Below are 22,815 nucleotides of genomic sequence, written 5' to 3' on the forward strand. Positions count from 1 at the left end.
ATGACGGTGAAGAAGTACCTGGTGAAGGCCCTGCACCGTCTCCAGAAGGGCCCCGGCTACTCGTACCAGGAGCTGCTAGTCTGGTACTGCGACAACACCAACACGCACGGCCCAAAGCGGATCATCCGTGAGGGCCCGAAGAAGAAGCTCATCTGGTTCTTCTTGACGCTGCTCTTTGCCTCGCTGGTCTTCTGGCAGTGGGGCATCCTCATCAACACCTACCTGAAATATGACGTTACGGCCTCCCTGGCCATTGGCTTCAAGACCATGACGTTCCCCGCAGTCACTGTCTGCAACGCCAGCCCTTACAAGTAGGTCTCTTTTTTCTTGATGGTTGTGTGAACTCAGCAGCCCCACACTGAACGCCCAGTGTCACTAGCTCATCTCGAGCGATCTGCCACAGTGTGGACTCTTATCAGGGCTGGCCCATCCATGAGGCCAGCTGAGGTGGTTGCCTCAGGTAGCAGATCAGCAGGGGCACCTCCTCCAATTGGAAAAAGAAGAGGAAAAGGGAACAGAAGACGAAGGGTGGAGGAGAAAGCGGTGGGCTGAACAGTCTCTCTCCTTCACACTTCCTCCTCTGCTGCACCCTTCTCTTCCTTTTCCTGTTCAGAAAGTCAGAGGAGCAGAGACTGGCACATCAGCAGGTGGGGGGGGCAGCATTTGGCCCTCTGCCTCAAACTCCAGGAGGTCTCAGCCTAGTCCTGACAGCCTCAGTCTCTGCAACTTGGCCAGCTGATGTTGGCGGATGCATCTGTCAGGCTCCATTCTCAGAGTGTAGCACCTGCAGAAGTCAACCACCTGAATCCTCCCTCTGACTGGGCCTTGTTGATGCTACGTTGGCTCACGAGTGGCGCTCTTTGGAGGGTTGCAGGACAGACTCCCCATTCTGGAAACGCCCGTGGAGCTGTCTTTCAAGGCCAGAAACAAAGACCAGCTGTGCAGTCTCTTGTTCTGTGATAGCAACACTTAGCACTCTTGGAAGAACACCACCACCTCTGGGAAAAGCAGGGCTCATTGCTGGACTCTCCCCACTCTAGAGTGAGTTGTAGGTCAGATGTGGTCTGACTTCAGGCTTGTGGGGTCTGTTTGGTTTTATTAGAAACTGCCCTGGCCCCTGCCCAACAGGTTCAAACATGTTTTCTGCTACACCAGCCCAGGCATCCCCCCCCCAGGATGTCATGTGTTCCCCCATGCAGCTCTGCCCCTGAGTCCCCACAGAGCAAGGAGTTCTAGGGCCTAATTTGGGGTGGGAGGAGGGGAGCCATTGTTGTTGCCATTGGTAAACTGTTGGGACCCCCGAGGAACCTGAACTGTGTTTGGACGTTTGTTTAGAAAGTGCCCTTCTGTTGCATTTTACTGCACAATTTGAAATGAGAAGTGCATCATCCATAAGGATGGGTGCGTGTGGAACTCCCTGCCACAGGATGTGGTAATGGCATCTGACCTGGATGCCTTTGCAAGGGGAGTGGACGGACTGACGGAAGTAAAGTCCATCACAGGTGACAAGCCATGACAGGTATGTGCAACCTCTGGCTTCTAGAAGTAGATTACCTGAGAATGCCAGGTGCTAGGAAGTGGCCACAAGATGCAGGGCTCCTGTGGTCCTTAGAGCTCCCAGAGGCATCTGGTGGGCCGCTCTGAGATTCAGGAAGCTGGACTAGATGGGGCTTTGGCCTGATCCAGCAGGGACATCCTGATGCTCTTATGCAAGAAGGAATACATGCCAAGTCCCTGTCTGGCGCCCCTTAATTTCTGGGGGGAAAACCCTGTTGGGTTCTCCACTCAGCCTGGAAATCAGGAGACAGTGTGATATGGGAGCACATCCCCACCTCTGGCATTTTCCTTGGTGGTGAGGGACACACATCAGGCCTCTCTCGGGACCTCCTGCGTTCCAGGGCCGAGTTCTGGCGTTGAGCCAGGAGCTGGGTAAAGGGGAGGTGGCAGGTCGTGAGTCCCAGTGAGCACAGAGTGTGTGCGTGTGGGGGGGGGCATAACCCAGCAGGAGGTTGCCCTGCACCTGTTGCATGGGGCGCCACTGCACCACTTGCGGCTTCCCATGCCTTGGCCAAGCCCAGCCCCTGCAGCCCTCTTCTTGCCCCCTCCCAGGTATTCCAAGGTGAAGCCCTACCTGAAGGACTTGGACGACCTCATCACAGCAGCCCTCGCGCGGCTCTTGGAGCCCAGCCCCAAGGAGAACGGGACTGCCCCTTCCTCGGGCAATGCCAGCCAGGCACTCAACATGCACCTGTGGAACCAGATACCCCTGGTGGTGATTGAGGATCCCGAAGGGCCTTCCCCGACCATCTGGGACATTTTTGGAAACAGCTCGCTGGGCACTGCAGCCCCCCACAACAACTCCTCTGGAAAGTACAAGCTGGCAGTGAAGCTGGTAAGGAGGCTTGCACAAAAAATTTTTAACACCCCCCCCCCCCATAAGACATCTGAAAGGCCCTTCTGAGTGGGTGTGTTAGAGGCCTTTGAAAGGGACTTCCGGTTTCGCCGAAAACTGGAAGTGCCTTTTGGAAGCCTCAAAGACATCCCCCCCAGAAGAACCTGGAAGGGCACACAGCCTCCCTGGGCCTCAGAAGGCCTCTTAGGTTTTTGGCAAAACCTGGAAGTGTCTTTTGGAGGCCTCTAAGATGCAAGGTACCTGGCACAAGGTACCCCCTTAGCTATGCTTCTGAACAGACCTCATGGGAGTGGTCTGGCAAGAGCACCTTGGGTGTCCCATCAGCATGGTCTGGGCCAACTTGCATGGGCAAACAAGTTGCCAAAGGCCAGGCTTGCGGGCATAATCTCTAACAGAGGTACCGGCGGCCTGCTCAGGGCCTGCTCAAGCCAGGCAAGAGGGCAAGGCGAGGCCCAGTCTGGTTGGCACCGGGGCAGTCAGCCAAGAGGCCCTTCCTGGCCAGCCCAGACCCTCTGGCACTCTAAAGGACCTCTTTGGCACTCTGGGACACCTGCTTCTTTCACAGGTGGTTGACTGTAGTGTCCTTGGGCGGGGGGGGGGTGCTCAGGTTAGCCAGCCTCTCCTCCCCTGCAAGCAGCCTTGGTGGCGCAGAGAGTCGGGGCCTGAGCCCCTTTGCCATGGCAAAAATGGGGGGAGTCACTGTGGAGGGGCTAGAACTGTGCCCCCCAGCCCCTGCCACCAGTGGCTCTCCTTCGCCAGAGTGTCCCGTCCCCCCCTCCCCGAGTCACTCTCCCACTTGCCTCTTCAGTGCAGGGACAATGGCTCAGACTGCACCTACCAGAACTTCACCAGTGCAGCCCAGGCGGTGAGCGAGTGGTACGTCCTACAGTCCACCAGCATCTTGTCTCAGCTGTCAGATAGTGAGAGGATTAAGATGGGCTACACGGCAGAGGAGATGATCCTGGCTTGCCTGTATGGGACAGAGCCTTGCAATCACAGGTGCGTGCACAGGTGGCTGGGAGGGGGCGGGGCAGGTTCACACCTGCATCAGTTGTCACTTTGGGGGAGGCCGGGAGGGGTGCAGTTGACCCTTTACAGTCAGGGATGAGAAGGCGCAGCCTGAATGTGTTGGAGGATGACAGAGAACCATTGATTCCCCCCCCCATCCACTAACATTGCACTTTGCAGTGAGTGGGGGGGGGGTCAGTGCAGCTAATCTGTGCCCACGGTGTGGTCCAGAGCAGGAGGCTCCAGGGAAGGGATTAAGGAGCTGCTCCAGCCTACTGCTGCCTGCTGGCTCTTTCTTGGTGGACACAGATTCCTTGGTTTGATCAAATTAAATTTCTCCCCCTTCCTGGCCTTGTGGGGGGGGGGGAGGCTTGGAGTGGATTACAGCCTGGCAAAAGCCATTCACTGGAAAGGAATTGAACGAAAGTGGATACAAGAATCCTGCTTCTGAGCCACCAAAGCCTGCCAGCCAAGGGCCGAGGGGAAGGAGATGGTTCTGCAGCAGACCTGGAAGGAATGTGAGCACTGGGGATTGTCTGGGGGGAGGGATGGGGCACGTCTGCCACTGCCTCGCCTCTGAATGGACCAGGAATTTCAAGGAGGTGTGTTGGTTTTGGCTGGCAGTAAAAGCGAGGCCTCTCTTGTCTGATCAGCTCCTGTCCAAAATGGGTGTTCCAGTTATGTGGAAGTCATCAGAGCAAAACATAACCAGGCAGGCCCTGGTCAAGATTTGCACCTTCAAAGAAGGGGGGGAGAGTTTGACCAGAACTGCTCTCAGAGCCCGTGGCCTGCGTGGAGGGAGGGCAGTGGACCTCTGTGTCCCTCCCAGTGTGCACGTCGCATCCTGTGTACCTGCTGATCCTTTCGAGGAGTTGTGCCTATGTCTCATTGACAGCTTAGTGAATCTAAAAGTGGCTACGAAGGGCTTTTTCCTGCTGCTGACTCACTCCTGTCCAGAACATTGCAGTGAATTATCAATCTGCAAACACTGGGCTGTTTAATCAAACGGGAAAGAGATTGCTTATCACCAACCTGGACAATTGGTGTCCTGGCTTGCTGGCCACAGGCCAAATTTCACAGAGTCAAGGAAGTGCTGAGATGAGATGTCTTCCTTTCATCCCTGGGCTCATGTTTGCTGGCACCTGTCAACTGTGCCCTCCGCGGGTGGGCCAAGACCAGAAGCGAAGAGGGCTCTTGTTCTGTTAAGTGTGTCACGGGCTCAGGGCTGTTCTACCTGTTGACCTTCATCATGCGCATGAAGGCAGGGTCCTCAGAAGGTCAGTGCTTGGGCTGATTTGCTTCAGAGTAATGACCTGGCTCTCTGGAAGCCCCTCCCCCTTGTCTCACATCTCTGAGGACCGGTGATGGTTCTGGGCAGTGGTGATCCTGGCCCCAGTAGCGCCCAGGGCCAAAATCACAGGTTGCCGCCCCCTGCATTGAACTGCCCCCCCGTGCCAAGCTGTCACCCCCCCCAAACCAGCTGGGTACCACCCCCCTGGTTTTCTTTTGAAGGCGTAGGGAGGTGGTGCGCTGCCTCTCTGACCCTCTGGAGGTCTTCTCAGAGGGCCAAACAAACCCGGTTTCACAGAGGAAACTGGAAGTAACGTATTTAGGCCCTTAGAAGGCCTTCTGAAGGCTGGGATGGGGGCTTCCCCAGCCCTCAAAATGCCTTATAAGGGCATTTAAACATCAGTTCCAGTTTCCTCTGTGAAACCAGAAATGGATTTTTGGCCCTCCGAGTTTTAGAAGGCCTCTGGAGGGTCAGGTAGTCAGTGCACTGCCTCCTCAGCCCACAGAACATCTCTGGGCTTTTACCCAGTGGCACAGGGGGGCAGCAAAGAGGGGGGTGAATGGTGGCATGGTGGCGCTCCCCCAGCCTGGTGCCCAGAGCCTTTGTCCCCCTGCCCCCTTGGGTACGCCACCGGTTCACAGGGGGTTGGTGCACCCAGAGCAGGGGGTTGGTGCTTCCTTGGCTGCAAGCTGAAGCCTGAGGCAGAGCCCAGGTGAGGAGGCCTAGCTTGGGACACACTCTGTGGCTGACCAGTCTCCCATGAACCTTTGCTGCCTTTGCGGAGGGCCAAGCATGTGGCAGTCCCCTGGGCTGATGGAAGTCAAGCCTCTTCCATGCAAATGGAGTGAGTGCGATATCTTAAAACAATCTTAAAACAAACCTCTGGAGGGCCACTGTGAGGTACAGAGAGCTGAACTAGATGGACCTTTGGCCTGATCCAGTGGGGCTCTTCTGATGTTCTTAAATGAACCGACTCTTCCTCCCCCCTCCCCAGGCCAAGATCAGTTTCCTCCCAGCCGACTCTCCCCTTCTGCAGTCTGGTTTTTACTGCGACAGACTTTTGTCAGCAAGCCTCCTGAGTGCTGTTTGCTCTGACATCCAGTGGGCAAATACAGCAGGATTGCCCTTCCCCAGCGTTTAGGTTGTGGGTCTTTGCAAGAGACATGGAAGAAGAGTCGGGCTTGGATAGCAGGTCTCTGGCTGGCTCTCACTCTCCACTTGGCCCTCCGTTTCCCTCCACCCTGACCAGCCCGTCTCCCTCTGTTAACTAGGAGGTGTTATAAGTGGGGAGTGGGGGGCTGGAGCCCTGTGGACAGGAGTAGCAACCTCAGCGTCATAGCAGGAATGCCCAGAGACTGCCTGTGAAAGCTTTTTCTGAGGACCAGAAGTGTCAGGCCAACAGCGACATTTGCCGAAAGGCATCTGCTAATGCGTCAGGTTACAATCTTATGTTAATTTCTCCCTAGAGTACTGGTTCTCAAACTTTTCAACCCCAGGACCCACTTTTTAGAATGTGCCAGTACCCGCCAGAAGTGATGTCATTAACCTGGAAGTGATGTCATGGCCAGAAGTGACAGCATCCATTAGGCTTCAGACCGAAGCCACGATCAGCCAAAGATCTCATGGCACAGTGCGCTTGTGCTGTTATTTTGCATAGCTCAGAATTCCAGCTAGGAAGCCAAAGCAGAACACAGACTTGGATCCTTCTCCAACCACACAGCCTCCCCCCCCCCCCTTTCCAGCGTCCCGTCTTCGCACCTGTTCAGGGCAAAGCACCAGGCCTCTCTGCCACTGGAAACCTGCCCTGCCCAACAGCTTGTGCCCTGTATTTTCAGTGACGTCTGAGCTGGGTGCTATGCAACCCGCCTGATATTGGCTTGCAACCCACGTCCTCACTCACAGTTTGAGAAATGCTGCCCTAGAGAGTAGGTCCTACTGAACACAGTGGAACTTGCCTCTGAGTAGACCTGTAGAGGCTAGCACTATATAATACCATTTGATATTTATCTGGAATATTGTCTAATTCCATGTTTCAGTGGAATCAAACGTCTTCTTCTGAATAAGGAGCATTTTTATGCAGCTGTTTTAAAGTATCGCATACTCACTTCAAGAGTTTGGGATGAAACGAGTGAGATCTTGAAGTGGTTGGTATCGTACGTTTCAAAGTGGGCATAAGGGGCAGGAGAAGAGGGCACTCCAGTCTGTGAAGTGCATGTGTTGTGTTACAGTCTGGCTCTGGGGCTGCTGCGACGTGCTCCTGCCCTCGGAAACGTGTGCAGCTGCCACCAGGCAGCTGGAGTGCTGGAGAGCCCAGGTGAGGGGCAGGCCCCCTGCCACAGGGGCTGGTCTGATCTGGAAAGTCAGAACTCCTCCAGAGACAGCAGCATCTGAACACTCGTAAAGCACCTTTCCTGTATCTCTGGGCAACCACTACCAGTCCTCTCACATCGGGGTGCTCAGTGCTGTCAGGAGAGGAGGAGGAGGAAAAACCAGTGGGGGGACATTCCCGAGGACTGCAGGCATCCCACAAAGCTCCTGCAGCCAGCAATAGTCTTCCTGCACAGCTTGATGGGTAGGATTTGCTTGTGCCATGTTTTAGTTCTGATCAGCCCATAAGCCTGGCAGGGTGTGGCTGGTAAAACTTCCTCTGTGGTGTATTGCAGGGGTGAGCAGCCTGTAGCCCATAGGCTGGAGCCAGCCTGCCACCCAAGGCCAGTGCAGAGCTCAGCTTGGGAGGCAAAGCCTCCTGCCCAGTTTGCTGCATGCCAGGCAGGGAACAGGAGAGCAACCTGCCTGCTCAGGCTACATAAGAACATCAGAACAGCCCCACTGGATCAGGCCATAGGCCCATCGAGTCCAGCTTCCTGTATCTCACAGCAGCCCTCCAAATGCCCCAGGGAGCACACCTGATAACAAGAGACCTGCATCCTGGTGCCCTTCCTTACATCTGACATAGCCCTTTTCTAAAATCAGGAGGTTGCACATATACATCATGGCTCACAGAGTTCCTGTGCTGCTGTGGGCAGGCAACTCTCTCAGTCCCCTTCTGGCTCATGGCAAATTGGGCAAATTCTGGGGACCCCGCAACCTAGAAGTTCAGTGGTGACATGATGACACCGTCTCTGAAAGTCCTGCCCCTTTGCTGAAAGGGTTGCTGACACCCGGTGTGCAGCTTGGTTTACTGGGTCAGGCCCTCTGGAATCCCCCCCCCCAAGTCTGTGCATGCATTGGTCTGATGGATGCTCCATCCCAGGTCGGATTCTGCCCTGCTTACTTTAGCACTTTAGCAGACTCTTCCTTTGGGCCTAGCAGGTTGCAGGGAAGAATTGCTCTGCCTCTTCGTTATTTCTGTAGTGCTGTCAGTGTCCATCGTGCTTGGCAAAGCACTCTGTCCCAAGGGGCTTGCAATCTAGGCAGTCAAGGGGGACAAGACTGACCCGGCAGATAAACAGGAATTGCACAGCTGCAGAAGCTGTCAACTGCAAACTGTGCGCCCTGAGCGTGTAGGGGATCCTTGCCCAGAGGGGGAAGTTGCAGGCACAGATGGTCTGCACTGATGGGGCCAGTCCAGCCCCCTTCCTCCCCCCAGGATAACCCCTCTCTCCCTTTGGCTTCCTCCAGCAACTTCACCCACCTGTATCACCCGGATCATGGCAACTGCTACATCTTCAACTGGGGGATGAACGGTGACTTGCGTGTCTCCTCCAATCCTGGGGCAGAATTTGGTAGGTACCCCTCTTTGTGCAGAAGACCAGGAAGACCCACTGATTGCAGGGGAGGTCACCTTCATGGGTTTTCAACACACACCCCCCCCCAATTCGGCTGATGCAGGGGTCTGGGGAGGAGGTGGGAGGGAGGCGTTCCGGGGTGGGGCGGGAAGTGGGAGGCGGGGCTGGGACCTGGCAGTTATGCTGGATTCCAACCCCATTCCCCAAGCAGCACAGAGTAGCTTGAAGCCACTCCATTCGCCTCAGACTTGTAGCGCAGATCCAAGGAGACCCATTGGGTTTGTGGTGGTTTACCTGGGGGTAAGGGGAAGAGTTTCCCCTTGCCTCCGGCTGAGACGATTTTGGCCCCAGCCTTGCGTTGGATACAGCACAGGCTTCCTGGCCTGCTTGTTCCAGCGCAAGATATCATTGCTCTGTGAATATCTGACTGACGAAATTGTAGGTGGCGCTCCATCTGTCTTAAGCCATAAGGATCCTGAAGCTGCCATCTAGTCATAGGAGTTAAATATGAAGCTTCCAATATAGCCCATGAAGGCTTGTCAAGATTTATGGAATGGTCCCAATAATTGGTAGAAGAAAGAAGTTATGCCTGAAGGTATAAACCAAGATCTGGAATCCCAAATCCACCATCAGTATAGGAAAGCTGCATCCTTTTTAATGAGATCCTAGGTTGGGAGGTGCCCCAAATGAATTTCCTAAGTATTGCATACAATTTATGAATATATAGTGGTGCCTCGCAAGACGAAATTAATTCTTTCTGTGAGTCGTTTCGTTTTGCGAAATTTTCGTCTTGCGAAGTGTGATTTATAACAAACCAAAAAAAAAAAAAAGGAAAAAAATTCCTCTTGCGAAGCATGGCCATAGAAAAATTCGCCTTGCGAGTCACCAAAAAAATCGCAAAACGCTTTCGTCTTGCGAGTTTTTCGTTGCGCGAGGCATTCGTCTTGCGAGGCACCACTGTATTTATGGGTTATACACAAAGGAATTGTGCGTTACACATGTAAAACACAAGGGGTGACATTCATTTTTAAAGTATTTACTTTACCCCATAACGAGAGGTTCGAAGGGGCCCCTCTGTCCAAATCCAGTGATGTTTCATTTAAATGTTTATTGATATTTAGCACAGCAATCTGTGTTATATCACTAGGAATTTAGGAATACCTAAAGACTTAATTGCACCTGGACACCATTGGAATTGCCATTGGAATCCATGCTGCTTAAGTTACTATCATCAAGTGGCATAATTTCGGAACACTCCTCCTCCAGGATCTCCTCTGCCTTCTCCCCCCTGCCCTTCTTTCCCCTGCGGTCCTGCTGCCTTCCAGGCCAGTCCCCTTGCCTGACTCCACAGCCCAGGCCAGGCATCCCTTGGCACCCTGTGGCGATGGTGGCACTGCTGGGTGCTCTGGAGCCGACTGGAACAGCCCTGCACCCATCACTGCAGGGCTTGGCAAGCTGGCCAGGGCCTCCCAGGGAGCCTGGTACAGGTCTGGCTTTGTTCTTCCTTTCCCAGAGGGAGGAGGGCTCAGGAGCCCTTTTGCAAGAGCACCTGCTTGCTGGGGTCAGGAGAAAGAGAACCTCAGAGGCTCCCAGACTGTGGTGAAAGCTGCCTTGGCCTGCAGGCTGTTTAGGGAAAGACAGCAGGCACAAGGCTGGTGCTTTCTAGTCCCAGGTGGGTTCCAGGCCATGCAAGTGGCTCCTTGGGCTGCTCTGGTAATGGAGTCGTCGTTCAGTGGTGGAGCCACTCCTTCTTTGCATGCAGGAAGGTCCCTGGGCCAGTCCCTGGCAGCTTTTCCAGGCAGGTCTCTCTCTCTCTCTCTCTCTCTGAAACTCTGAAGAACTGATGTTGCCTGTCTGTGCGAACAGTAATGAGCTGGGTGGGCCACCGGCCTGACTCTGGAGAAGGAAGGCAGCCCCCAGTGTTCAGAGCAGCCAGCTGAAAATGCGCTTTCCTCCCTGGCATCGCTTGTAGCTTCTGGGTACAGTGGGGAACTCCCCAGTACTGCTGCATGAGACCCCCTGAAGACACCCCAGAAGCCTCTGCCAGCAAGACCCCTGCTTGGCTCCTGGCTGTGTGCGGCCTCTGTGTGTTGCTTGTGAGGTGCTGCTCCCTGGAGGTAGGAAGGGAAATCTGAGCAGAGCCCTGCCCTGCCAGCCGCACTGAAGCCGGAGTGGCCAGGAGCAGTCAGAGATTGAAGAGGGCCATCGCCCACCCCACCCCCCACCCCCGCCACTCTTGCAGAGCAAGTAAGCTTGGGAGTTTTGAACAGCCACCAGCAGACAGTGCTCCTCTGAAAGGAGGGGAGGGCAAAGGCTCCCCTCCCTCCAGCAGGACGGTGTTTTACCTGTTGGGTTTTCTACCTGCAGGGCTGAAGCTGATCCTGGACATCAGCCAGGAGGACTTCATTCCCTTCCTCACTTCCACTGCTGGGGCCCGGCTGATGCTGCATGAGCAGAAGAGCTTTCCCTTCCTGAAGGACCAAGGCATCTATGCCCTGGCGGGGACAGAGACCTCCGTTGGAGTCCTGGTGGTATGTGGGGCACTGTGGCATGGGGGGGCAGAGACACCCTTGTTTCAAATGAGCCCCCCAAAGTCTAGGGGAGCTGAGCGGTGGGCACCACTTGTGGAAGACCAAATGCTGGGAGGGAGCAGGCTGTGGCCGGAACCCCCAGCTCCAGTTTCCTTGTTCAGAAAGCAAAAACCATGGGGGCAGGGGCAGGGGGAGTGGGGAGTGTGGCTTGGCTCACCCTTCCCTTGCCCCCAGTCTCTATTTCTGGAGGGGGGCACTGAAGGGCACAAGCAGGGCCTGGGAGCTTCCTCCTTAGCAGGCTGGGGGGGGGTTAAGTCACGGAAGTGACACAGAAGCATAGGTGGTGCCTCCCCCTCCTCTACACCTCAGGCCCAGGCAGCTGCTTTTTGGAAGACAAGGAGGTTTCCCTGCCACCCACTTCCCAGGCTGCCTCTCCCCTAGCCCTTGGTTGGCTGACCTGCGCTGCTCGGAGCCCCTTCTCCAGCAAGGAAGGGGTCTGGTTTCAGTGCAGCTGGATTCCTGGCCCAGAGAGGTGTACATGTGTGTAAGCATGCATGCACCAGATGGTGGTCACACAGCTCTTGTGGCAGTGAGTTTCTTGCACCTCCGGCCCCCCCCCCCACAATTACACTGGTACCTTTTCTGCATCGCTACTGTGCAGTGAGCAGAGGAGCTAGCAAGGCAGCAGCAAACCCCCCCTTGCTATTTTAGGGTCGTGGAGCTAAAATTCAACCTCTGGTTCTTTTATTCTCCGAGAGAAAGAGAAGAGTGAGCTCTGGGGGGCATTGCCGTGAAGTATGTGCTGAGGGACGGTCCTTCCTTCCTTCCTTGCTTCCTTGCTTTTTTCCTAGGATGAGCTTCAGCGCATGGGCCAGCCCTACAGTGAGTGCACAGCCAATGGGTCGAACATCCCCTTCAAGAATCTGTACGAGGACTACCCTGCACCTCCGTCTGAGCAGGTGATGGTGCTTCCCCCCCCCACACTCTGGGGGTTCCTTTTCAACCAGGGCAGACGCCCAAGTCAGGTGCAGCCCTCAGGGCCAAAATGGGGTCCTGATACGTGTCCTGGGTTTGTAGCCACTGCTGTGGGAGACAAGAGCCTCCAAGTGCAGCGTTGCCGGCTGGGGTCAGCCATGCAGCCTGGGGGCCCAGCAGCCTCTTCGACCCCCACCCCACCCCGAGTCTCCATGTGGCTAAGGTTCTGGCATCAGAGGCCTGTTTCAACTGCCAGCACTTTCGTGTCAGGGCACATGGGCCGGGCAGCATGTCGCAAGTGGTTGGGTGGCTCTTTTTCCCAGGCAGCGTGGGAGTTGGGGGGAGGAGAAAAAGAGGTGCATTCACCCTTTCCCTCACCAGGCCCTCTAAAAATCACTGTTGCCACCTGCTTCTCTTCCTGCAGGGAGAAAGGTGCAGGGACCTGTGTCTCCTGCCTGTGCGGGGGGGGGGGGCATTTGGAGTGAGCAAATGCCTTTTGGCAAAAGGCCTTCTCAGCCTGCTCCTTCCCTCCCCTGCCACTGTCTTCAGAGTCCTGCCTCCTGCAGGTGCTTTTCCTGAAAAGAATCCACTTGAGGGAGTCGTTCGGAGCTGTGCAATTCTGGGCTTTCGTGCGCAGTGAGCTTGTTCCAAAGTGCACGTCCCTCTCTGTGGAAGGGATGGAGAGCCAAGATCTGAGACAGGCTTCAGCCCCCCAACTGCTTCTGAATGGCCAGGAGTCAGCTTAGGAACTGGAGGAGTGAGGCAACGGGACACAGTGCCTTGGGCTGCCAGCAGAGTGCCTTGCCCTCTTCCTGGAGGGATCCCAGCCTCCTGTCTCACTGCGGGGCTTAGGAAGCCCCCAAACCGACCTTCTTCCTGTGTGGAAATTGCCCGTCCCCTTTGGCTTCCTGCTGACGGGCAGCACGATGCCTCTGGGCCAGGCTTCTTCCTCTGGAGGCATTTGCTCCTGCCCCTCTCTCTGCCCTCGGCCCGCTTTCTGCAATGGGACTGGTGCATCCAGTTTTCCAGCATTCCTCCCCACTGTGCCAGATTCCAGTGAGCTGAGGAGCACCCAGCAGTCTGTCGGCTGGGAAGGCAGCACTGGCCTCCGACCCGTGGAGAGGATGCAGGAGGCTCAGGAGAGATTGGCGGCCTTCCCCGCAGCCATCCGCCTAGGCCCCTGCGCATGTTCTGTCCTGTGATGCTGGGGGCCCTCTGCAGGGGAGGGGATGGGAGGGAACTGCCTCACCTGCCCGGCTCCTCTAAAGGAAAATGGCATAGAAGGGTGGCAAGAACTTGATCCAGAAAGCTCTTGAGGGCCCCCTGGGATCCACCAGGCCAGTGTTGAAAGAGTCCAACCAGGGGCCGGGTGGTAGCACAGCAGAGAGCAATGGATGGAGTGCCCCACCTGCCAGGCAAGACAGGGAAGCAAAGGCTGCGGATGGGGGGCAGGCAGGCAGACGTGCAGCTGTGCAGACACTTGGCAGACTGGAAGCTCGGAGTCCAATTGTGAGAACTGCTGTCAGAAAAGAAGGCCACCTCATCTTTTCGGGCCAATTCCGAAGGCATCGGTGTCATATTTGACACGTCCAGAGTTCATACTCTTCACCCCCCTTTAATGCTTCTAAATGCAGCAGTTTTGGAATTGGGAATGTTGTGTGAACACTGAGCTGGGGTTACAGGGAGGGAGGGTTGTCTGGAGCAGGGGTGTCAAGCTCGTTTCATACAGTCGGCCAAATGGCACTCATGATGCCTGCTGAGGACCAGAAGTGATGTCGTTAAGCAGGAAGTTGTGTCGTGACGCAGATGATAGCCAGGAATAAGCACTTTATGCTCACTTAGGAATTCATGAGCTGCAAATGACAGAACAGCCAATATGGAAATCTTGATCATATTTCAATACATAGGAGAGTCCAGTTATGCTGGCTGCCCAGTCAGCAGTGACACCTCAGCACAGCTCAGCAACTGAAGCTGGTGTTGGGGCAGCCTGAGGTCTGGATAAAGAGCTGCCGGGGGCCTCATCCAGCCCCAGGGCCTTATGTTTGACACCCTTGGGTTAGAAAAAGATTGGGGAGCTGGGCTGATGTTCTGGGCGATCCGCACCAGTGCAGGCGTTTCGCATCTGATGTGACATTTGTCTTTGCTTGCAGTGGTGCCCTCGTGGAGTTGCAGACAAGCTTGGACTGCGCATGGCCAGTGTCAGAGAGCCAAGGATAGGACCCCAAGTGGGCAGAGAGGGTGGCACCTGCCTACTGTTGGGCAGAGGCAGATCTGCTTGCTGGCAGCTGTCTCACCCTCTGCTTCTCTTCCTGGGCAGGAGGTGGGCAGTGCCTGCATACTGAGCCTGTACCCTTACAGCCGAGGAGAGGAGCTAAGGCCCTTGTCCACTCGCTGCCATCTGCAACTATCCATGACTGTGCAGGAGCCGTAAATCCATTAAGGAGGATAAGAACATAAGAACAGCCCCACTGGATCAGGCCATAGGCCCGTCTAGTCCACCTTCCTGTATCTCACAGCGGCCCACCAAATGCCCCAGGGAGCACACCAGATAACAAGAGACCTCATCCTGGTGCCCTCCCTTGCATCTGGCATTCTGATATAACCCGTTTCTAAAATCAGGAGGTTGCGCGATCCTATTCTAAAGCGGGGGGGGGGGGGGCTGGATGCAGAAAAACCAGTTGCCCCAGTGTGGTTTTGGGATCCATTTCAATCACGGTGCCTTCAGATATCTGTTTGTCTGAACGGCCTTGATGAAGAGCGGGTCCCACTGTGCCCCTGAGAGAGTGCCCCTCTCTCCCTAGGAGACGGGCAGCCAGGGATGGGTGGGGGAACGGCCTGGCATGGCTCACCCAGGAGCATCTTCCTGTTCTCCACAGGGTAGAAGCAGCCTGGCCACGCCCTGTCCCAACTGCACCGTGGACCAGTCCAGACCCAGGTACAGGACCAGGTATTCCATCCAGGTGAGCAGCTTAGACCCTGTCCTTTCAAACGGCCCCTCCTTGTGGGCTCTGTGCAGCTTTGAGGGGTAGCCAGAGCACATTTGGAACAGGCCTGAGGTCTGCCTGCCTTGCTTGGTCATTGATTGATGGGTGACACCTGTGTGTGGCAGCACTTGCCACAAGGCTGCCCTGAGGGGCGGACAGCCCAGGAGCTGGCTTGTGGAAGGCAAGATGGAAGTGAGGCTAGGTGGGAAGAAAGTGCCATCCTTGCAGCTGCACACCCTTGGGCTTGGCTACGTTGTGGGAACGGGACTTGGAAGTTATGCCAAAGCCTTCCTGGAGAAGGTCCATTTTGAGGAAGTGTTTGGAGGAAGGGGCCTTGTGGAGGCACTTCTGCGGGTGCGCGGTGTGGCTGCAGGTCGGGAAGATCTCGACCTGCTGCTGCTGCTCACTTCCTTCATACGGAAACCAGAAGAAGGGACTTGACCAAGGGCACACAGTGAGAGTGTGGCGGGGGGGTGTGACCTGAACCCAGCCCCCCAGGTCCAAAGGCAGCTTTTTGCTGCCCCCCATGTGTCTGTCTCACCAAGATCATCCCTTGCCCCCCCCCCCCAGGCCTGCCTGCGCTCCTGCTTCCAGGACCAGATGGTGAAGACCTGCAAGTGTGCCCACTTCTCCTTTCCTCTGCCCGAGGAGGCCAAATACTGCAACAATGAAGACTATCCAGACTGGGGTGAGGACAGGCCTGCAAGAGTCAAAGACTTGCTCTGCCTTCAGAGCCCGGCAAATTTACCAGCCAACTCTGAGGTTTTGTTGGTTCTCGTTTTGTTGGTACTCAAAAAAGGGGGAAACCTCGTCATCCAGGTTTTTAAAGTAAAGTTTGAACATTGGTCATCTTAGATGCCAATGGTGAGCCTCTTGGCAAATGCTTGTGGGTGCTATTTAGGTTCAGTTCTAACTGGGTGTTTTGTAAGAAAGGGGCAGTTCTCTGTGGGGCAGGGGGGGCCATACACTTCAGGGGAGCAAAACTCTTTCTCTGGATCTATCCCTGAGCTCTATTAACTCCTCAAAACAGCAGCAACTCAGTGTGGTGCAAACACCCCTGGCACCACCTCCTGCATGAACAGGTTGTGCTTTGTTTTCACCACATAACTGAACAGATTGTACTTTGTTTTCTCCCCACAGCCTACTGCTACTCCACCCTACGCGCGAGTCTGGAGCACCGGCAGAACTGCATCCTTTCCTGCAAGGAGACCTGCAAGTAAGTGTGCTCCGTGTCTGTGGCAGCTTTTGAGATGGGAAGACTTCTGTGCCGAGTTCTGCCCTAAGCAACTTTCCTCCTCTGATGGGGGCAGCTGGAATAATCGTGCCAGGCTTTGCTGCAAAGTGAGGCTGGGGAGGAAAGGGTGTTAGTCAATGGCTTTACGTCAGCCTAGAGCAGGGGTGTCCAAAGTTTTTGGCAGGAGGGCCACATTGTCTCTCTGACACTGTGTCGGGGGGCCGGAGAAAAAAAGAATTAATTTACATTTCAAATTTGAATAAATTTACATACGTTTACATAAATGAATATATTAAAGATGAACTTATATGACTGAATGAAGGTCTTGCAATAGCTCAAGGCCTAGAAAAGGTCTTGCACAAAGCAAGGCTGGCCTTTCCTTTTCTGCCGCTGCTGCATCACAGACGTGAAACAGCAAGCAGTGGAGGGATGCAATAAACACAGTAAGAAGCTCTGGGTGGAAGGAGGGCTTTCTGAGCGCAGAAATGCATGCCTTGGAGCTCTGCCACTGAGCCAAGCCTCCTACCGCTGTTGGTTGTGTCACATTGCTGGTCTCAAGGATCCCGTGAGTACCACCAGAAAACCTCAAGTACCACTGATGGTTCCTGTACCACTGGCTGAGAAACCTTGCTCTAGGAGGATTTCCTGCTGCAGGCCAGGGGGTTGGACTAGATGACTTTTTACGTCCCTTCCAACTCTGATTCTAGGAAACAGCTGAATGCCTGGTGACACTATGTCTTTCTTCTTTCTCCAGCAACACCCAGTACAAGATGACCATCTCCATGGCTGACTGGCCTTCTGAGGCCTCCGAGGTGAGCAGGTCTTTCTCTGGCTCCTAGAGCTGCGGAAGTCGGGGAGCGGCTATGCCCCCCCCAGGCACTGAAGTCATGGAAATCAGCGGTTCTCAAACTGTGGATTGGGACCCACTTGGTGGAGTGTGACTTGATTTCTGGTGGGTCCCGCAGAGCATCCAGTGAAAACATGGGTTTAGGAGGGCCGGGGAAGCTCTCCTAATTTCTATTAAAGGCATAAAAATGTCACCTCCAGTTTTATGAAAAAGCCGGAAAGTGACTTTTTTTTGGTCTAAACTGCCCTTTGGAGGCCCACAGAGGCCATGGGTGGATGTGTGCGGCCTCTGCGGGGCTCAGAAGACCCTCCAGAGGGTGGGGGGCCTCCCCAGTATCTGCAGATTCAGCTATCCACAGGGGTTCCATAATGGAACCCCTACAGATACTGGGGCGTGCCTGTAAAGAAAAGACGTAAACAAACTTGTAAACAACAAATTTATTATTTGTTTCTAGATCACCTTTTTTAAGGCCTCGTAAAGCGAGGTGGGTCCTGACAGAGTGTCATTCTGAAAAGTGGGTCCCAGTTCTAAATCGTTTGAGAACCGCCAGTGTAGATCCTTATGGCTTTATTCCTCTTTAAGGTCCACTGAAGCTCTGAGCAGTGAAGCTGCTCGTTTTGAGAACCAGCCTCTCGAAGCCACAATAAAATGAACCAGTAATTCCAAGCTGAATATTGCAACTTTTAAAAAAAGTTCTTAATGCCCCCTACTGGAAAGGCCACCAGTGCAGCTTGGAATGGCAAAGTGCCTCACGTTGTACAATGTGCACCGAGGTTCTCGGTGTACACAGAGCTGCCTTCCTTCTAGGGAGTGGGGCTCGTGGTCCATCCAGGTCAGAGCTCCCAGCACACACACACACACACACACACACACACACACACACACACACACACACACGCCCCCCCGGCAGCCATTCTGCAGGAGTTTCTTGGCTCTCCCGAATGGTGCTGGGTAGTACTGACATCAGGTTGCTTGCAGGAGCCCCGTGGCACCTGCCCCCTAGTGTCCATTGCTACTGCTCAGGGGTCCAGGGGGTCGGTCTGGGCAGGTGGCCCTCTTTGATGGGTGTGGGCCCTTGGCCAGGGCATCCGCACCTGGCTGACCCCAGGACTGGCCCTCATGCCAGGGGTTGCTCCTGAGCCTTCTGCACCCGAGGTGGGTCGGGTCCTTCCTTGGGCCACAAGCCTCTTGCCAGCTTGCTGGTCTAGCAGCAGCCCCAACAAGTGGGCTTCCTAGCACCAGGACCAAGCTTGGAGGGCTTGCAGGGGCCCGAGATCTGTGGGGCAGCTGGGAGGAATGCTGGCTTGCAGAGGACTGGCAGCCCTGCTGCTCAGCTGACCTGAGAGAGTCCACAGCCAGGATCATGGCGAGGGGATCTCTGGAGCAGGTCTTACAGAGGGGAGGTGGCAGGATGGTGCCTGCAGCCACCTGACCTGGGTTTGTGTCCCCTGTATGGCCCCCCATGCCAGATCAGGGGGTCAGGCGTGCTGACTCCTAGCCGGGTAGCCCAGCTGTGTTTGCCCGCCTCAAGGGCTCTGGCTTTCCTGCCTGCTTCTGAGCCTAACCAGTATCTGGTTTCTGCTTCCTAGGACTGGATTTTCCATATTTTATCCTATGAAAAGGACGAGTCGAGCAGTAGGACTCTGGACAGGTGAGTCAGAGTTTCTCCTTAGCCAGAGGAGCAGCAGATGGGCAGCCTTGGCTCTGGGCTGGGAGGTGAGTGACTGGCAGGAGAGGAGGGGCCTCTGGAGCATGCTGTGGAACTCACGGCCACAGGATATGGTGGTGGCCGTAGCAGATGTAGCTTTTCAAAAGGGTCCAATAAGAGGTGTCTGTCACAGAGACCTGCCAGTCACAATCCCGGGACAGACGTCCCACGGATGGGCCGTTATGTGATGACCAGGTGACAGGCCTTGTCCTCGTTGTGCCCTGCCAGGGCAATCGGCTTCTTGCTTTGCACGATGAATCTTCATGCTTCAGGCCCAGCAAAGAGCACCAAAGCCCCCTTTGCCTCTCAAGAGCAGCTTTGGAGCACCCCTCATGCCAAAGCAGTGCTAGGATTTGGCCCACGTGTCTGTAGGATACCTCTGTTTGCTGCCATATTTAGAAGACTAGCCTGGGAGGACATGATGTGAGGAACTGGCCAGTGGCTTGTTCATTTCATTCCCTTCTCTGCCCTAGACCTCAGTGTAAAGTCTCCGGGGGGGGGGGGATGCTCCAAACTATGGCCTGCAGGCCGGATCCAGCATTAAGAAAAAACCTTCCCTGCATGGCGCTTCCCGTTCTGCGCTGCTACCTGTGATCTTTCCGTCCAGTCTCCTCACACACACACACACCAGGCAGCTGTTTTCACCCGGGAATCAGCCTGCTGCCCGGCCACCGTTTGTGATGAGACTAGAGGCTGATCCAGAGGCTGCAGCCTCTGGTTTCCAGAGCCCCTTCTCAGCATGCTTTAGGGTGGGGGGGGGGTATGAGAATATACCAGCAGTGTGGGGAGGACACTAGCAGATCTTGGCAGGCCAAAGTAGGACCAACAGCTCCCAGAGTCCTAAACATGGCTGAAGGGGGGGGGAACCAGGCAGAAAGAAGCTCTTCTATCATGTTGCTACGTTTCGTGAAAATTCAGTCTCACTTTTCATGCAAGCAGCAATAAAACCACGTTATACCAACAGTAGTAACAAAAAATGCAGTCCTATGATATGCAGTTTGAAAGAACCAAAAGCCCAGCAGGACGTGACCCAGCAGGTCGAAAGCAAGGAAGTGGCGGAATAGAAGAGTTTGTAATTGAGCCCAGCGGAAACTGAGGCAGAGCCCAGCCAAGTCCCCAAAGGCCCAGATGGGCTCCTCCGGGGAGAGCCTGCCAGACTTGTCAGAGCCACCACTGAGTGGCCCTGCTGTGCTGTGCCTACCCGCTGCCAAACTCTCTGTTGGTGGGAGACCGGGGCAGAATCTCTGATTTTGACTAAAGGGGGCGGGAGAAGGTGGTCCTTTCCATTTGCAGTAGCAGCTGACTCTTCAGGCCAGAGAATCTGTGTTCTACAGAGCAGGGTTTCTCAAACTGAGGGTCATGGCCCACTTGGTGGGTCATGATGCTTTAGCTGATAAGCTGACAGCTGAGAAGGCAAATGCATGGGGTCCTCTGGAAAGTGAAACTAAACCATATCATGCATTTACTCATGAGCAGGTGAACTTGCCTTAGTCCAATGGAAAGGGCAGGCTGAGAAGAATCCAACGACACCAGAATGGTCCCAATCCGATGACTGCGGGCCCCCCCCAAAAAAAAAACACCTGAGAAGAAAGTCCCTCCCTCCAAGCTGACAAATGTATTGAGCCCTGTAGAAAGTGAAACTAAGCTACACGTGTTTACTCATGAAACTCACAAACAGGCCTTGGCTCCTGGTCAGGTCAGGCAAAGAGGAGTGCAAGGCCACCAGAATGGTCCTGATCTGAGGAAAGTGGAGCTCAACAAATGCTCCAGAAGGCAGCCCCTCCCCCTAAAAAGAATAAAACAGGCTTGAGCTGGTAGAGGTGATTTTTTTTCTTTTTCGGACTTATAAAGCTTGGTGGGTCCTGATAAATATAAGAACTTAAATTGAACTGGACTTTGGGTAGGGCTGAAAATCTTACTAATTTTTTTGTGGGGGGGGGAGACGGGTGTTATTGCAGGCAGGCTACAGAGAAAACTCACTTGGTGGAACAGGGCTGGCTCCCCCTTATTTATTTGTTTTTCTTTAATTATTTATTTTAATTTGCTTGATGATGTCACTTCTGGCCATGATATCACTGCCGGTGGGTTCTGGACAGATTGCCATTCTAAAAAGTGGGTGCTAAAGGTTTGAGAACCACTGCATGGAGTCTGTTGCATAACAAAACACATTGGTCGGGACTGGAGAGGCAGCAGGAACTGTGAACAGCTGGGCAAGCTGTAGGGCAATGCAGAGCAGGAAGCAGAGTTTGGAAGAAACTGTAGGACAGGAAGCTATATAATTCAGCATTTTTCAAACTGTGGGTCAGGACCCATTTGGTGGGCCGTGACCTGATTTCTGGTGGGTCCTGCAGGGCCTCAGAAGGAAACAGGTGATGGAAAGATCAGAAGACTAATTGCCTCCAGCTTTGAGGCTATTCAAAAATAAGGTAGCTGCTGACTGCCCTGCAAATAGCTCAGCTGCTGGAGTCTGCAAACTGGTGTCAGTTTAGGGAGATGAATGTTTGAGTGTCTTTTTCCATACCCATCAGCGACAGGTAGTGGGGGCAGGTGAAGGCTGGGTCACTGCACACGGCCCCTCAAGCCTTGAGGCTGTTCATTAGGGCTGTCTCATTACTGAGAAATGGATGAAGGTTTTCTTTTGCAAATAAATAAGTAAAATATTACTGGTAAATAAATAAATTTCTAGATAACCTTTTTTAAAAGCCTCATTAAGCTGGGTGGGTCCCAATAGAGTGTCATTTTAAAACATGGGTCCTGCTACTAAAACTTTTTGGGAACCACTGACATAATTTATCATTTTTCCTTTTTGCCCCCTGCAGAAATGGAGTAATCAAGCTGAATATCTATTTCCAAGAGTACAACTACCGAACCATCTCAGAGTCAGCAGCTACAACAGTAAGTGTCATGTTCAGGTACCAGGCAGTGCTACAAAAGGGGCGCTTGAGCTTGGCCAGCAGAAGATTTTGGAGGGCTGGTTCAGGGCTCCTCCGTTCTCCTGCTGTTCCTTTTGGAGTGGTGATCAGAGTAGTGGCCGTAGCAAACCCCACACTCTGAACTGGGTGCTCCCTCATTTCAGGTGTCTGTGCAGTCAGATTTGGTTGACCCTCAAATTCAACAGTATCCTCCCTCAGGATGGATGTAAAAACAAAATCGAAATTCAACAAAACACTAAATTTGGGGTGCATTTGGCAAGGAAATTCAAGTGAAGGACAAGCGCAATTGCTTGGGGACAATGCAGAATGAACAGCAGTCCTTTCATCCAAGAGCCCCAGGAGGCCAGCCAGGGGGTCTGGCTGACAGAGGGCCTCCCCGCCCTCTTCTCACCTTCTCTCATTTGCCCTCCCCACCCTGCAGATTGTCTGGCTTCTCTCCAGTGTGGGTGGTCAGTTCAGCCTCTGGATGGGGGGCTCCGTCTTGTGCCTCATTGAATTTGGGGAGATCATCATCGACTTTCTGTGGATCACCATCTTGCACCTGATTGGCTGGTGCAAGGGGCTGCGGCGGAAGCGCCCCCAGGGCCCAGGGCCTGACGCACTTCCCACTGTGGCAGAGCAGGTGGAGGCCCACACAAACCTGGGCTTCCAGGGGGAGGAAGGTGACAGCAGCGCCTGCGAGAACAATGGCTTAGGCAGCAGAGTTGCAGGATCCGAACCAGGCACCCCACCACCCAAGTACGACTCCCTGAACATCTTCCCCTTTGTGGACGTTGTGGATGTGGACAGTGACGACGGAGAGGCCTCTGTGGCCGATCAGAATGTGCTGTGATGTCTCTTGCCTCCATGGGCTGCATGCAGTAGCCAGAGAATACTGAGCACCAGCTCTCCTCCTCCTCCAAGGGAACGGCCTGTCCGTCTGTTTAACTGCACCTCCCTCTCCCTGGCAATATTTCACACACATCCCTAGGCCAGAGTAGTCCACCTGCACAGGCCTCTTGGGGGAGGAGGTTGGTCTGCTTAGGAGGCAGTTGGCCTCCTTGGGTGGGGGAGTGGGTCACCGTAGTGTGGTCAAAATGCTGTTAAATGCAGATAGGGGGCAGGGAAATGGAATGAACTTAGGAATAGGGTTACAAAACAGGATATTGGCCATTGGGTCACAA

At 54.4% G+C, this 22,815-nt stretch overlaps 2 protein-coding genes across 3 annotated transcripts in view; one reads left to right on the forward strand and one right to left on the reverse strand.

Moving 5' to 3' along the window:
* SCNN1B (sodium channel epithelial 1 subunit beta) lies at window positions 1–22,484 on the forward strand. 2 transcript variants are annotated; one of them, XM_066640696.1, is made up of 12 exons: window positions 1–311; window positions 2,110–2,392; window positions 3,222–3,412; window positions 8,334–8,437; window positions 10,808–10,971; window positions 11,823–11,930; window positions 15,501–15,618; window positions 16,071–16,146; window positions 16,919–16,976; window positions 18,601–18,662; window positions 21,539–21,614; window positions 22,074–22,484. In XM_066640696.1, exons 1-12 carry the CDS (start codon window positions 1–3, stop codon window positions 22,482–22,484), a joined length of 1,962 nt encoding a protein of 653 aa, XP_066496793.1. The 2 variants fall into 2 exon arrangements, with proteins under 2 accessions (XP_066496793.1, XP_066496794.1); XM_066640697.1 differs by lacking the exon at window positions 11,823–11,930.
* COG7 (component of oligomeric golgi complex 7) overlaps window positions 1–22,815 on the reverse strand; it is a 134,588-nt gene that overhangs the window by 86,604 nt on the left and 25,169 nt on the right. The window lies entirely within an intron of this gene.

Source organism: Tiliqua scincoides, chromosome 13 (genome assembly GCF_035046505.1).
Source record: "Tiliqua scincoides isolate rTilSci1 chromosome 13, rTilSci1.hap2, whole genome shotgun sequence".
In the NCBI taxonomy this organism is placed as follows: domain Eukaryota; kingdom Metazoa; phylum Chordata; class Lepidosauria; order Squamata; family Scincidae; genus Tiliqua; species Tiliqua scincoides.

Bases quoted from the DNA above. Each gene is read 5' to 3' on its own strand.
- SCNN1B (XM_066640696.1), top strand. From the start codon at position 1: ATGACGGTGAAGAAGTACCTGGTGAAGGCCCTGCACCGTCTCCAGAAG. The intron at 312-2,109 runs GTAGGTCTCTTT...GCCCCCTCCCAG, and splicing joins TGCAACGCCAGCCCTTACAA to GTATTCCAAGGTGAAGCCCT. The intron at 11,931-15,500 runs GTGATGGTGCTT...CCCCCCCCCCAG, and splicing joins CTGCACCTCCGTCTGAGCAG to GCCTGCCTGCGCTCCTGCTT.